We start from the raw sequence: 15,708 nt of genomic DNA on the forward strand, positions 1-15,708 counted from the left end.
AATGCTGAAAAAAAAATAGAGACTCATTTTCATACAAATCCCAACCACAGTATAAAGAGATTAAATTGAGCTCTTTTGGGTCAATTGGTGTCAGATAGGACGATGGGAGTAACTGCTGCACAAACTAATCAAACATAAAAATCTCAACAGATGCTAAAGCTTTGGTCTGACCTCATTTTCCCATGTATATAGTAACAATATATATATTATATATATAAAAAAATACTAAAGCTTGTTGGCTTCAGCCAGTAGCTTGTGCAGTTACATAGGTGAGGCACATAATTGAACAGGATAGTAATATTCTTACAAGCTACAGGCCATTATCATGTTCTCTATTCAAACATACTATTGCAGTTCAGAATTTCAAGGAGATTCTTCTCCCCTTACTATACTAGCTATCTGTGTGCCAGATGGATCTCTATCTTGCATTAATGAATAAAAATGTGTTTATTTATTTATTTGGTGTAGCACAATATGTCCAGTGAAAAAAAAAATCCAGTCTTTCACACCTATACTGCCTGTACTCAAATACTGCCTTATTTTGAGGACCAAATGGGATCTTTGTATACATTTTTATTTTAATTTGTTGTGAATTTTGATTTGAAGTTTGTTAAGGTTAGGGTTAGGTTTTATTTTAATTAGCTTCAGTTTACCAATACACAGGATTTGATGTGCCATAATCCAGCATTCATACAGAAGCTCAATTCAGATGTCAAAAGAATGATGTACAAACCCACAGATGGTGACTGTGACTATAGAGGACATCAGGCTATGCCGTCACTGATCTACGATGATATACTTAAGTTTAAGTATATTGATGAGTAGTTTCATTTCAAGTTAAGCAAAATGTTTCTTTCATGCCTGATTTAAAAGCCCAATCCATAACTGCAGAATAGCCCCCTCTGTTGAAACACTGTTGCCTCCCTCTGGTCTTGTTTACATGATGATTTACAGGGTTGAAGACATTTTTTCACTTTAAAATGTATTGCAGAAATTAGCTTTAGATATAAGGACTGACAGTATTTTACAGCTAAACATGAGTTTCACATGTATTTGGAAGCTGTTAAACGTAGTAATGTTAACATTTGTAATGTGTGTGAACACTAGAGTAACACAGATTATATGTATTTTGTATTGGATGATGATTAGATGTATTATGACTTAAGAAATTTCCAAAACGCTTATTTTCCCTCTATAAATCAAACAACTCAAAAATGTACTGTATGTATGTGAATATACCCAAAATCTTGATAAACAAAAACATTGTGGATTCTGTTTTAGCTTCGCTTTGGTTTTAGTTTACTTCACTAACCTGTGTGTTCAGTTCATAAGAGGCAGTAGCTCCTCATTAATTACTCCCTTTGCTGGGACCTAAATGGCATAAATGGGATCAATCCAATCTCCCAACAGGATCAAGCTGCTTGGTAATTGCAAATGGGAATCCAAGCCACCTTGTAATTGGTTGTTGTTGTTGGTGTGTGTGTGTGTGTGTGTGTGTGTGTGTGTGCGCGTGCGTGCGTGTGTGTGCCTTGTCTAAACATTTTGTTGTCTCTTCCCTTTCTCAACTAGTCTTTGAGCAGCACATTTAATGTGTTTTGACTGTTTGTCAATAGGCTGCATGTCCACAGACAGGAACAGAATACACTGTACCATAACACTGTCAGCCTTCAGCCTGGCTTTTGACCCATCAAATGTTGCATCATACATTGTTTTAAGACCCTGCGACTCTGTATCTTCATCATCCACTAACCTGTAGGAGTATCAGAGCGACCGGGACGTTTCAGCTCCCTCCATGTGACTATCTGCAGACACAGTGTCTGTTCAAGTATACAATGGCCCTTTGTCCATAAGCTGAATCTGTATAGTCTTATATAACTGACCTGAATTTTGGGGTCTTTCTCACCTATTTTGACTTTGTCTTCTGGTAATTAATTAACACATCGCATGTTTGCATTTTGTCTGAAGTCTGACTACATCTGTTGCATGTGTTTTGAAGCACACAGTAGTAAAATAACATGGCAATCAGACAAAGACTTGGTGACTTTAGATACAATTTGCACACTGGGATCTATAGGGGGATCTATAGAGTGGAGCACAATCAATGGCTTTGGTTTAGGCAATGGTGTGTGTGTGTGTGTGTGTGTGTGTGTGTATATGAGGCAGTGGTCTACATCACACCGTACCCAAGCCTAACCTGTGTGTCCTTGCTGAACTTTAAGTCTGTCTCCCCCTATCTAGGTCAAGCCATCAGCCCCCTACTAGGCACTGCATTGGTCTGCCTCTCAGACACATGCACAGCTACTCCACCACTCAGACCGCATGCACCTGGGGAATACTGTGCCATGTTGGGAGGGGGAAAAAGGTTCCTTTTCTTGTGGTCGGGGCAGTTGGGATAAGAACCTTCTCACAAATCTGTTTTCAAAAAGCTAATATTCCCTATTCTGTTCTATCTCGAGGTGCTGTCATCCCATTCTTTGCATTTCAAGGCATTCTCACATAGAGGGAGTCAAACTAATTTTTACGGAGCCACTAGGATTGAGAGCCGCTATCCTTTTTGTGGTGGTGGCGGTGGCGGTGGGGGTAGTGGTGTGTGTGTGTGTGTGTGTGTGTGTGTGCATGTGTGTGTAAAGGTCCACTGTTTTTGCAATGATGCTTGTCAGTTTGATTGTGCTACCAAGTGATCCCTGGCCTCAGTCTTCCTGTTCACCACCATCAGAAGCCAATTACCGGCCATGGAAGGGCTGGAAATCAAAAATCTCCCTGAAATAATAGTCTGCTTCCCCCTGGAGAGAGACAAAAAGCACCCAGATCAGGAACAACGCACCTGCCAATCTCTACAGAGCAATGGCCGTTATTTCAGCAGACCTCAGGGAGGGGAGAACAACAAGATGAAGCCTTCAAACAAAGAGCCATATGTTTGTTTTGTACAGATTTGTTTGTGTAGAGAACATAATAGGCAATGTACAGTCAATCCAAATTGTTTGAAGTGTAAATGTTCTACATGAAATGACAGCACACAACCTCGAGTGACAATAAAACAAAGTTTGAATAGATTTACTATAGATACGTCACTGCTCTGAAAAAGTAAAATTGACTTAAATAGTTGTTCATTTGAGAGCGTTGTATTGTTTTGTGGGCAGCAGGGTGGCAGATCAAAGACTTATCAGTGTAGGACTGTCAGAACAAACTGTCTGTTGGTTTGAAAATGATCTATCAGGCAGATCTCAGTGCGTGCAGGCAGAAGGTATCACTTCTAGCTCCCTTAGTGTATCCAAGGGTGTGCCACAGGGATCGGTCCTGGGACCACTACTATTCATTATATATATCAACAGTCTCGTTCAAAATGTTTCCAATGCAAATTTCCACTTTTATGCCGATGATACTGTGATATACTGCTCTGCGTCTACACCAAACCAGGCTCTCTGTCAGCTACAACTTGCTTTTAATAGTGTACAACGTACCGTGTGACTTAAAACTTGCTTTGAATGCCGACAAATCAAAACATTCAACTCATGATGTTTTCAAATGCAAAATCCAAGCCACTGAACCTACCATCTATCAACACTGGCTCTGAGATTGAGTCTGTATCACAATACAAGTATCTAGGAATTGTAATTGATGATTCTCTCTCATTTAAGCCTCACATTCAGCAACTGGTGAAAAAACTGAAGTTGAAATTGGGTTTTTATTGTAGAAACAAGTCTTGTTTTTCCTTCGAGGCCAAAAGGAGACTTGTTGCTGCCACCTTTATGTCTGTGCTGGACTATGGCGATGTTATATACATGCATGCATCTTCGCAATGCCTACACATGCTGGATACTGTCTACCATGGAGCACTGAGATTTATTACAAATTTTAAAGCCCTTACTCACCATTGCTCTTTGTATGCTCGGGTTGGATGGTCTGCCTTGTCCACCCACAGACTTAACCATTGGCATATCCTTATTTATAAGGCTATTCTTGGTCTGCTTCCATCCTACCTACGGATCTACATCCTTCAAAAAAGTATGGGAAGTTATTGTCTTCGCTCCCAGGACTTATTCCTACTAACTGTCCCTAAAGTCCGTACTGAACTGGGAAAAAGGGCGTTTAGGTATGCTGCTCCCTCTGCTTGGAATCAGTTGCAAAATTACCTGAATCTTCAGGAGCTGGGCTCACTGGATGCATTTAAAGTGTTTCTAAATGACTTGGAAGCAAGTACATCTGGCTGTAGATGTTTTGAATGTTGATGAATGTTTTTTGATATCTTATGATTCTGTAATTTGTTCTTTGTTTTCGTTTTAAATTGTTATATGTTTGTTTTCATGTCTGCAACCGTGTAACTGTGCTGCTGCCTGTCTTGGCCAGGACACTCTTGAAAAAGAGATTTTTAATCACAATGAGACTCCACTCCTGGTTAAATAAAGGTTAAATAAAATAAAAAAATAAAGATCTGAGATACAGGTCACAGGTTCAATCCCCACAACAGCCGTTTGCCCTGTCAAAGTGTCCTTGAGCAAGACACAGAGCACCTACCTGCTCTCTCACCATAAGTCACTCTGGATACGAGTGTCAGCTAAATGATTAAAATCTTTTGAACCTGCCGCATTAATGACACAGAGAGTTTGATGGGATTGGAACTCAGGAGTAATAGCTTTATTCATAGATGCACTTAGCTTCTGATGGCAATGGAAAGCGGGGGATGCTATATCAGTTTCAATCATTTTTGCACATGGCACTGTAATAATGTCCTAGTTAATGTCCTACTTAGTGTTCTCCATTGGTGCTGCTGGATGGGAGACGAGGACAGCAGATATGCCACATAGGGCTCATTCCATGTTGCGTTTTGTGTATTTCTCATACTTCATCTCTGATGCTGTAGCTGAGCTGCAGAGCTCGGCTCACTGGGGAGCAGCTGGGTGACTGTAAATCTTAGCAGCACCAGCAGCTACAAGAGCCATGGCCACATGGTTCACCCAACCCAGTTACCCCAGGGGATCTTAAGTACAGTATCCCCCACACAATGACCTGATGTTCATCAAGATCAGTCTGATGGAAAGTGGTGTTCATTATGTGCCACAGTTGCACATACTGAATGCTAGTACATATCTTCTGTATGTGTGACTATGATTATAGATGACAATAATAAACATGCAGTCGAAGCATTACAACAGTTTAACCTAGACATATTAGAGCTGTAAAGCTAGTTGTTTTTTTGCCTGGTCTGACCAACAGGTTAAGATTTTTTTTACCCTGTTTTGCCACTGGTTCATGACACATGAAGGCTGCGTAATCAGATTGACAACATGACATTGGACAACTTGTCTAGGGGGCTGTGTCTGGAAGACGTGACTGGACCTGTCAGGCTGTGTCAGGCCACCAGCTGTGGGGGCCAGGCTGACATCCAGTGTGACACCACCCGTGGTGTTTTGTCATCTCTGCTCCCTGACCAGAGAAAGTAAGCGTGCCAGACAGGTATTTTCACAACACATGATCCTCAAAACTGCAACGTGGCCTGTAAGAAAGAGGTCCAGAAATTTGAGATTGAGACTGTGCAGTTAAGTCTTCTGGGTTTGACAAGGGAAAGCCAGTTAGGTGGTACGCCTCATTTAATCCAAGATGATGTTCAAATCCCACTTAAGTTGCATCCCAGTACTAAAACCCATAGGACATAAGAACAGGAACTCACTGTTAATCTTTCCTGATATACAGCGAAGACAAAATAACTGCTTGAGATGTGAAAGTTCCCTTAACAGAAATGTGTCAGTAATCAGCAATCAGCAATATTCCACGCTTATTAGAGAAAGAAAAAGCCTCATTGTTTCAAAGGCTGTGGTAGACAGTGGACTTTGTGAGTCTCTCTCCTGAAGGCGTCTGCTGCCTAATGGGAAACCTGCTCTGTCTGAAAAGAGTTACAGAATTACACAAGAGTGAGAAACATTCTTGAATGTCATGAGTTAGGTAATAGTCTTGAAATACAGCCCGCATAAATCAGTTTGTTGTCATCATCACAATTTTCTTAACTGTTTTTCATGTTTCTGTTAAAGTGTGTCAGTGGTAACTGTGATGATTTATGAACACTGGATTACAGGCATTTAAAATATCTTTGCTCGGGGCAGATTGCTGTATGAAAACAGTTATGGTTTCTGGTGGTTGTATCTCTCAGTGTGATGGAAGTTCATTACTTAAAACTGAAATTCATGTCAACTAGAATCAGCTTTGCAATGAATAATGCTGCTTTCCACTGTGTTGTATCCGGTTGCTACGTGTTTCCCAGAGAGGGCACTTAAGGTCAGCTTGTAAATCCCTGCTTTCCTTTGACACACCAGGGCAAGAATAAACCAGCCCATACCTAAATCCACCTCAAAGCCACTGCCTTTTTCCTCTATTCTCCCAGCGGCTGGAAATAAATTCTCTGTACAGTAATGGAGGAGACCATTGACACATTTTGTCAGTTATCCAGGGACCATTTTTTATTCTTAATGCATGATCAGTGTGCTTTTTTATTCACCCTAGACTCTGGAAATAGCTTCAGTAAGAGAAGTGAGGAGATTAAACCTGGCAAGAGACTCTCATCATCCACGCCTGTCACTGGCTTCATTCATAAACACAATATCTGCAAATCCAATAGTGACCCAGGGACATCATCACTCATGTACTTCATAGAGCTGTCTGTCTCTCTCTCTCTCTCTCTCTCTCTCTCTCTCTCTCTCTCGTTGTATTATTATTGCAGTTCAAGTAAGTTCCAAATCACAGTTGTTTAGTGTGTGTTTTGCCACTGTACTGTGTGTACACTGGGAGCTGCCACCCTAGTACTGATGGACGGAGTACCGTGGTAATCTGATTTTTTTTTGCTGTCATAGTGGTAGCTGGGAGATATTTTGAGTGAATTCCAGTATGCCTTTCTAAATGCCCTCTAACACACACACACACACACACACACACACACACCCTATCATCTCACCCATCCAGCACCCATCCTTATTCAAGTCCTTTGAAACTGTAGGCCCAGTGTCACTGATCTCTGAATAGAGGCATAAGCAGTCACCACCACATTATTGACAGAAACAAATTTACTATGGAGAATGTTTTCTCATAGCAAACGAAAAGGTGCAGAAAGGTGAGATATTAAGTTGAGAATTGCAATTCATGAGTGCGAGATATGCATGCAATTACATGATCATTATTATCCATATTTAAAAGCAGCATACATATGTGACATATTGAAATGTATTCATATTCCTGAGGTGGTTTTCATGCATTAACATACATTAGTATGAAAGTTCTGCATAATCTGCCGAGGGTGATGGAGTAAGGGCCCTTTCAACCTTTTGCTGCACATTCACGCTTTGACCTCTCCATGAGAGGGTCTGCAGTTAGCCTTCAATTTTGACCTTGGGTATTGAAATGTCTACTTCATTAGTACAGTCTGAACATAAGGCTGCAGTTTCTTGAGGCTGACGTGTTCAGACTTGCTCCACCTGGTGCCAGCCTTCAACGCATGCACATCACATCCTGCATGGAGCCACAGAATCTTACATACACATAGCAGAAGCAATGAGGTGATAAGGTATGACATTCTTGACATTTAGGAAAGTGCACTGGACTATATATTGCAGTTGTGTGGCAGTTCTTTACAGCTCATTTAGTGAGCAATCAGTAACTCATGGAGCACATCTGCTCTGCCTGTTTCAGTTGCATATACAGCGCCGTCAGAAAGTATTCAACCCCTTTGACTTTTTCAGCATTTTGTGGTGTTACAGCCTTAATTCAGTTGATTGATTGATTCAATTTTTTGTCACTGACCTACAAACAATACAATTTTTTTTTACATTTTTTTTTTTTTTTACAAATGAATTAAAAATTAAAAGCTGAAATGTTTTGAGTTAGCAAGTATTCAATCCCTTTGCAGTGACACAAATTGAGATGAGTTGAAATTCGTTTGGATGTTCTTGACATATCTCTTCGAATTGACTGGAGTCCATCTATGGCCAGTTCCACTGACTGAACGTGATTTAGAACAAAACACTTATGTCTATATATGGTCTCACAGATGACAGTGCATATGTCAGCACAGAAACATTAAACAGAAACTTCCAGTCACTAGCATGAAGTCCAAGGAACATAGAATTCAGAGATTAAATCGTGAGGAGCCATAGATCTGGGGGAAGGGTATAAACAACTTCTAAAGTGTTGGGATATCACACGAGCAGAGTAGACTCCATCATTAGGGAATATGAAAATATGGGACTATCCAGACTCTTTCTAAATCTAGTCGTCCGACCAAACTGAGCAGTTGGGCAAGTAGGACCACTCTGACAGAACTGCAGAGTTCCTTGGCTGAGATGGGAGATCTTGCTGAAAGGACAGCAGTCTGGACTGTACGGTCTGGACTGTATGGTAGAATGGCCAGAAGGAAGCCACTCCTGAAAGAAAAGATGCATGAATGAATGCAATCAAATAGGCAAATTCTCTAGGAGAACTTGCTTCAGAGTGCCAAAGATTGGGGCAACAGTCCTGTTCCAACAGGACAATGACCCTCAACATACAACCAAATCAAAACTGGAATATCTTAAGAACAAGAATGTGAAAGTCCTTCAGCGACCCAGTCAAAGCCCAGTCTTGAATCCCATTGTGAAATCTGACTTGAAGATACTGTAGACGCTCCCCCATTCAACTTGACCAAGCAAATCTGCAAGGAAGAACTGGGAGAAAATCCCCAAATTCAGATGTGCCAACCTGATGCAGGCTCCCAAAAACGCTCAAAGTTGTAATCACTGCCAAAGGGGCTTCTACAAAATATTGAACAAATACTTATTTCACCATGATATTTCTGTATTTAATTTTCATTTTAATTTTTATTACTTTGTGTAAAATTGTTTCACTTTGTCATTATAGGGTATTTTGCTTACATTTTTGGACAAAAAATCTCAATATAATACATTTTGAATTCAGGCTGCAACGCCACAAAAGTCAAGGGAGCTGAATACTGTGTGAGGGCACTGACTACCTTTTTGCTTGCCAGTCTGTGTCAGAATTTATTGCTAGCTACAGTGGTAGAAAAAATGCTCATATGAGCTTCACTTGTACCTAAATCCTAACAGAAATTGGCCGAAAGTGTGGGATTGGAGAAATGGAAAAGGGACACAGCACCAGAGCTGTATCTCTCCTTAAGCTAAATGAAAACTTTGAGTGATGCGTCAATCACAGAACTAGTCACAGTGACAGACAGTGAGTGAGAGTGAGAGAGAGAGAGAGAAGCCTTGGGCAGTCCAAGAACCAACAGAGCCAGCTGCCTGTAGGCCTGTCTCTACACAACCTTGCCAAGGTCAAGGCTTTTACTACTGAGCGACTTGAGTTTAAAATCCTGTAACGGTTGCTATAGTAAAGCATAGCCGAGGGAGTGAAATCTCCAGGAGTCCCTTAAAGTTGAGCGTTTCCACCCTGTCTCTATACCCACTCTGAATGTGGGAAACATGTTTTCATGTTAGCAGTGTGCATGGGGCCTCACTAAGTGTACCCACCCCTCCCCTCTGCACACACACACACACACACACACACTCACGTAAAGCCCTCTAGCAGCCATAGGGTCTCGTGACAACAGCAGGTGCACCTAATTCCCTATAGAGGGCACCTGAATGACAGATATAAAAGGACAAAGTTTAATTAATAGCAGTACGAAATCCTTGGCAGTAGAATGTCTGGTATGTATGGCAGGTAAGAAGGCAGCAGGCAGACCTGTAGCGTGCCTCTGACACTCGGGCGAGACTGACAGGTCCGGCCAAACCTCTGGGGATTGCATCTGTTACTGACGGACCAAACTTGCGGTGCAGGAGTGAAATGACCATTGCAGCGTGTTGATTGAAGTGATGTATGCTGTGCTCACATCTGACAGAAATGCTGTTTATCAACTGTGACAGGGGTTTGTCACATAGACAGTCTCTCTTGAATTGAATCTGGGCTTGTCATTAGCCTTCATAATTTCCTAGTCAAGCACCCTACCTACCACAGACATTCCACTGATTTAGGTGACAGTTGTGGAATTGCTGTGCGGCTAAATGCTAGGCTCCTTCTCTTCTCCATCCCCAGGTGGGTTCACTCTTCAGAAGATCTAGCATAACGCAATTCTGACCTCTGCATAATTGGAGACACAGCAGTGTGTGGGTGCACACACACACACAAGTGAGCATGCCTCCTTGGAAAATAATGAGATATTTGTTCTTTTGCCTCTGTGAAGTGCACTTCATGTGTTTCACTTGAAAGAGGTTGCGGATTTGTTTACAGCCACTGTCCATAGCCTCTCCATGTCTTCTTCTCCAATAAGCCGTCTCTAATTCCCCCATCAGTTATGGGGCAAAGAAGTCAGTTGTGTGTTCTTTATTACCACTTGACCAGTAAATCATGTTTGCACGGCACACACAATGTTGAGTCCTTGGTGGCAATTAAAAATATGCATTATTTAGTGACAGAGATGCCTTCCTCTTCATTGTCCGCCAAAATCACAAGGAGACAATTGCATGCAAGCTGAAGTCCACACACGCCTACTCATCAGGGGAAAACACATGCACGCATACACACACACTCTCACACACACAAACTTGCAGACGTTTTCCCTCTCAACATCTAGCCTTGAGGCCCTTTGCTGTGTGGTACTCAAGTAACAACAAATGGATATCTCTGACGCAGAGTCAAATTGTTTCTGAATGAGCCATTGTGGGAGAAGTACCAGCTACTTCTGAAATGGGCTTTTATTCTAATCACTTGCTGAGCAATTTAACGTTGATTAGCTGTTTAAAAGGCATCTAAGTAGCTATAGATGTCTGGGCTAAAATTAGGCTATGGTTTGAAAGTGAAAGTTTAGTAGATGTCTTAGACTACGTCTTCTGGGGTATTTGACAAAAATAAAGCATTATCTTGTACATATGGACTTCTCTGGTGCATATTTGTAATATTTATGATATGTAATAATGTATTTACTGCTTGATCTAAAACAGATCTATACATAGCCAAAAAACATGATATATTATATGAGAGCTAAAGCATAGTGTCCAGTGCTCAGTGGGTAATGTGCACTCTGTCTTTTTCTCTATTGCTTCGATGACCAATATCCTGTGGTTCTATTGCCAGTGACTAATGTGTCCTTCCTTGTCTTTCTTGTGGGCATGTGTGTGTGTGTGTGTGTGTGTGTGTGTGTGTTTTGTCTTCAAGGGAACATCTTTGTGGTAAGCCTGGCTGTGGCAGACCTAGTGGTGGCCATCTACCCGTACCCTCTGGTCCTCACCTCCATCTTCCACAATGGGTGGAACCTGGGTTACGTCCACTGCCAGATCAGCGGCTTCCTCATGGGCGTCAGCGTCATCGGCTCCATCTTCAACATCACCGGTATCGCCATCAACCGCTACTGTTACATCTGCCACAGCCTCAAGTACGACAAGCTGTACAGTGACAAAAACTCTGTGTGCTATGTGCTGTTGATCTGGGCACTGACAGTGGTGGCCATCGTGCCCAACCTCTTTGTGGGTTCACTGCAATATGACCCGCGAGTGTACTCCTGCACCTTTGAGCAGTCCGCCAGCTCGGCGTACACCATCGCAGTGGTTTTCTTTCACTTCATTTTACCCATCATGATTGTCACCTACTGCTACCTGCGCATCTGGATACTGGTCATACAGGTGAGGAGGCGGGTCAAGCCAGACAATCGGCCCAAGCTGACGCCGCACGACGTGAGGAACTTTGTCACCATGTTTGTGGTGTTTGTGCTCTTCGCCGTGTGCTGGGCGCCGCTCAACTTCATCGGCCTGGCGGTGGCGATCAACCCAGAGGCAGTGGTGCCGCTCATCCCCGAGTGGTTATTTGTGGCCAGCTACTTCATGGCCTACTTCAACAGCTGCCTTAACGCCATTGTGTATGGTGTGCTGAACCAGAACTTTCGCCGTGAGTACAAGCGCATTGTAGTGTCGGTTTGCACGGCACGCATCTTCTTCCAGGACAGCTCCAACGATGCAGGTGAGAGGCTCAAGAGTAAACCTTCGCCACTCATGACCAACAATAACCAGGTCAAAGTGGACTCAGTCTGAACTAAAAATTCAGAGGAACACTGTGGGTGGGCATGAAAGGAAATGCTGTGACTAAGAGTAAAAAAAAAATCTTAATATGCTGACAGAGAAAAGAACCAAATATAAATACGAAACAGCTTATATCCTCTGAACCGTCCACAGACTGTCTTTAGGTGCTATCTCACCTCTGTACAATCACAGTAAAACAGGGGTGCATATATCTTTGTCTTTTATGAAGCACTTTTGTTTGTTTCTGCAGTACCTATAGTACAGTAAATATATGATGTCCTTTTTGTTTTCATGTTTACAGTGATGATATAAATGAATCCATGTATCATGCATTATATAAGTATTTATTTTGTATGAAATATTATGTAGATATATAGCAAGATATATCAGGTTTGTTTAACCCACAGTTAAAGTCCAATGATGAAAAAAAAAAAGAAATTAGAAAAATATCTGCAAATCTTGGTCGTAAACATAACCAAAAGTTTCTCATGGAGTTAACCGATTTTAAAAGCCTCATATTTGTGACACTGTAACACTCATTGAGTGCAAGCAATGTGGGTTGCTGCTGTTTTATGATATCCTGCAAAATTGTCCCTTTCATTAGGTGGAATACATATTTTAGTAAGAATGGTCTCTCTCTCTTTCTCTCTCTCTCTTTGTCTCTCTCTTTGTCTCTCTCTCTCGCTCTCTCTCTCTCTCTCTCTCTTTCTCTCTCTCTCTCTCTGCAACCCTGTGAGCTCATTGTACTGTATGCATGGATATATGAGGAGTTATTCATATGCAAAATAAAATCTGATATTGATGGAGGATCTGATATAGTCTTGTGTCCAATTTATTCACAAAATAGCATTAGTTATAAGGTTAGTTTTTGTACATGCAAGACCAGTCCTTTTCTCCAGGTGTTAATATTTCCTTAAATCAACAGCATTTGGTTTAAAAAAAAGACAACAAACAAATCATTTTCTGAAAGCAAATATGCGCCCATAAAATATACTTTGATTGTCCTTTTTTTGCCAAAGCCAGTTTATTTCAGGGAGTCCCATATCAATGCACACCATTAATTGATGTTCTTTGGCCGGGCCTCTCGATTTATAATTTTGCCAAGGCTGAGGGATCAACCATGACAGCTCTGCTACAAATCTGCCTGGGTAATGTGATTTCAGCCAAAGTGGAACCCAATCGTCACTCACTGTAAAACCTACTCCAAACAACCGATGAATATGCTAGTGGAATTTTCTATACACTTCAGGCATCTTGTTTGTGTATCCGCTGGCCTATTTGTGTGTTCGCGCTGTACTGTGCCTATCAGGTGCTATATGTAAATGAATTTCAAGGTGAAAAAAAAGGGTTTGTAGGCATGAGTGTCCTTCTTAATCTGAAGGACTCGGCAGTCTATAGGTAGCATGGATTGTGTACAGCCAACATCATCTGCTTTCGCATGTTTGTTGCATAGCGTGTGTGGGCAACCCGGTTAGTGGAACACAGACAAAGGCATCATAATGCATCACAAAGGAGGAAGGCTGAACTGTGCATTTGACATCTACTTGGCTTACATAACGGCCTCTGACCATCATCCAGTAAGCAAGAGCTGAAAGAGTCAGCTTCCCCCATACTCCCTTCCCCCTTCTCTATCCGTTTAATCCTAAGAGCTGTGTGTGGTAGGGAAGGAATGAATGGGTTGGGGATGAGCAAATATAAAAATCCCAGGGATTTACACTGCCCTCAAACAGAATTATACAGTAATCTGGGCCCAAAGACTTTTATAACCCACATTGGCACCAGGATGTACAACAACATGGAGGAGAAAACTCGGGTGTTACAAGGCCTGTAGCGCTGATTTAGGCCCATGTTCCATTACTGATTCAATACCGAGAGAAGAAAATAGAATGTGTCCTTCACTCTGACAAGGCTATAGATCAAGGCTCCAACAGAGCTGATCCTCAGAGAAGCAAAACATGGCAAGTTCATGCAAGTCTTCAGCAAAGGTCTGCAATTTGTGTAAACTTTCTCAGCAAGGCGGAAGAATATGTGCATATTGTTGACAATTGTAAAATTTGCATCCTAAATATACTGTACCTATTCATTAGACTCGTAGTAGAAGTAAACTTCTCCCCTGGAGCGGTATAGCTTCAAACTTAGAAAAAAACAAATAAACTGATCATTAAAAATGTTACTTGTGGGGGCCGACAAGAGGTCTGTCTTCAACTAATTTGTAGGACAGATGAGGCAAAGACAGCTTTCGGAGGAAGATGTTTATCTACCTGTTTCCTGACCCCAAATTTGGGTCATCCGTATATTTTTAGGATATCAATGCCTAATCTAATTATAATCGTTTTTTCTACACACACAGACACATATATATATATTGGAAATTGCTGTGAAGCTATGACTGTCAGAGGAATAATGGCTATTCCATCAAGACAGCAACCATCATCTGACCTGGAGTGCAGCCCTGTATCTCCCGTGTTTGTTTTGGTTGACTCTGAGCTGATCCATCTGGCTTCACTTACCCAACGGATGAGTAGATTGATGAGCTGTTGGACAATGCAGCTTTGTCTCCCCATTTGGGTATCCATTGCTTTCGCGGAGATGTAATCCACAGGTGAATCGGCGGCTGTGAGGAGACGCCCGGGCCCCTAAAAGCTCCCCGGAGCTGCAGAGACCTGCTAGGTAGGAAACACTGTGCTCAATGGACTGAGAAAGAGACTGCAGAGAGGGTCTTGATGATCTCACCGCCGGTCTAGTTACAGTATAAAATGAGATGACAAAAGTATGTGTTGAAAAGAGCAGGGAAACATTCAGCAGCCTTTTGGTTAGGCGAATCCTGCTGTATCAAGCTCATTTGTATCCCAAAATAGAATGACACCATATTGAAGCGTCTGGAGTGTAGCAACAGTGCCACTAAATATCAGCAGGCATCCAGGGGGGTATTTCACAAAGCAGGATTAGCAATTTAGCCAGATGAAATTTAACAATCATCAACATGCATGACTGAACATATTCCTCAACCTAATTTTTGTTTTACAGATTCAAATCAGTATCACCAGGTTCACAGTTGTCTGGCTAAATTTCTAATCCTGCTTTGTGAAACGCCCCCCAGGTAATTATCATTTTGCACTTTGTGAGTTGATTCTGAAAAAGCTTCACTAGAAGTCATACAATTTATACACAAAGTATTTGCTCTAGAATATATTTTACTGACATTCGGCTGTAACAAATTAGCAAACTGACTGTGTTAAAACATTTGGTTTCACACATTTGATGTCCAGCTTAAGATAAGCATTGTGATCTAAAGGCGTTTTCAAAGAGATACATATTGTATACAAAATCAGCAGTGTGTGAAGACTCTCTCATGGCAGGTCAAAAATGAAGGCCCTTCCCCAAAGTGCTTTATGTGTCTGGGGGCGTTCCTCCCTGAGACAAAAACCCCTTTTGAATACTCAATTTGAAGCTCTAGCCATAGAAAAAAGTCCAGCGGTCATGTCTTTCGATGACAAATGAAACAAATCTGGTGAAACAAATAACATACCCCACCAGTCATCACTCACATTCTGCCGTGTTATTTAAAAGGACACCTACCGTAATATTAAAGGGGCTCTCCACCATTCTACATAGATCTGCAAACTGGCCCCTAAATAGGTGATCTGGCTGGGTTTGGGCTGGC

General features: G+C 41.7%; 1 protein-coding gene across 1 annotated transcript in view; it reads left to right on the forward strand.

The window, feature by feature from the left end:
• Nucleotides 1-12,841, forward strand: part of mtnr1aa (melatonin receptor 1A a) — a 28,692-nt gene extending 15,851 nt beyond the window's left edge. Inside the window, exon 2 of the mRNA XM_071895783.2 lies at nt 11,188-12,841. Coding sequence (XP_071751884.1) covers nt 11,188-12,056 — 869 coding nt within the window. The 3' untranslated portion in view covers nt 12,057-12,841. The remainder of the gene's footprint in view (nt 1-11,187) is intronic.
• Nucleotides 12,842-15,708: the final 2,867 nt, after the last annotated feature.

Source organism: Centroberyx gerrardi, chromosome 3 (genome assembly GCF_048128805.1).
Source record: "Centroberyx gerrardi isolate f3 chromosome 3, fCenGer3.hap1.cur.20231027, whole genome shotgun sequence".
Taxonomy (NCBI): Eukaryota; Metazoa; Chordata; class Actinopteri; order Beryciformes; family Berycidae; genus Centroberyx; species Centroberyx gerrardi.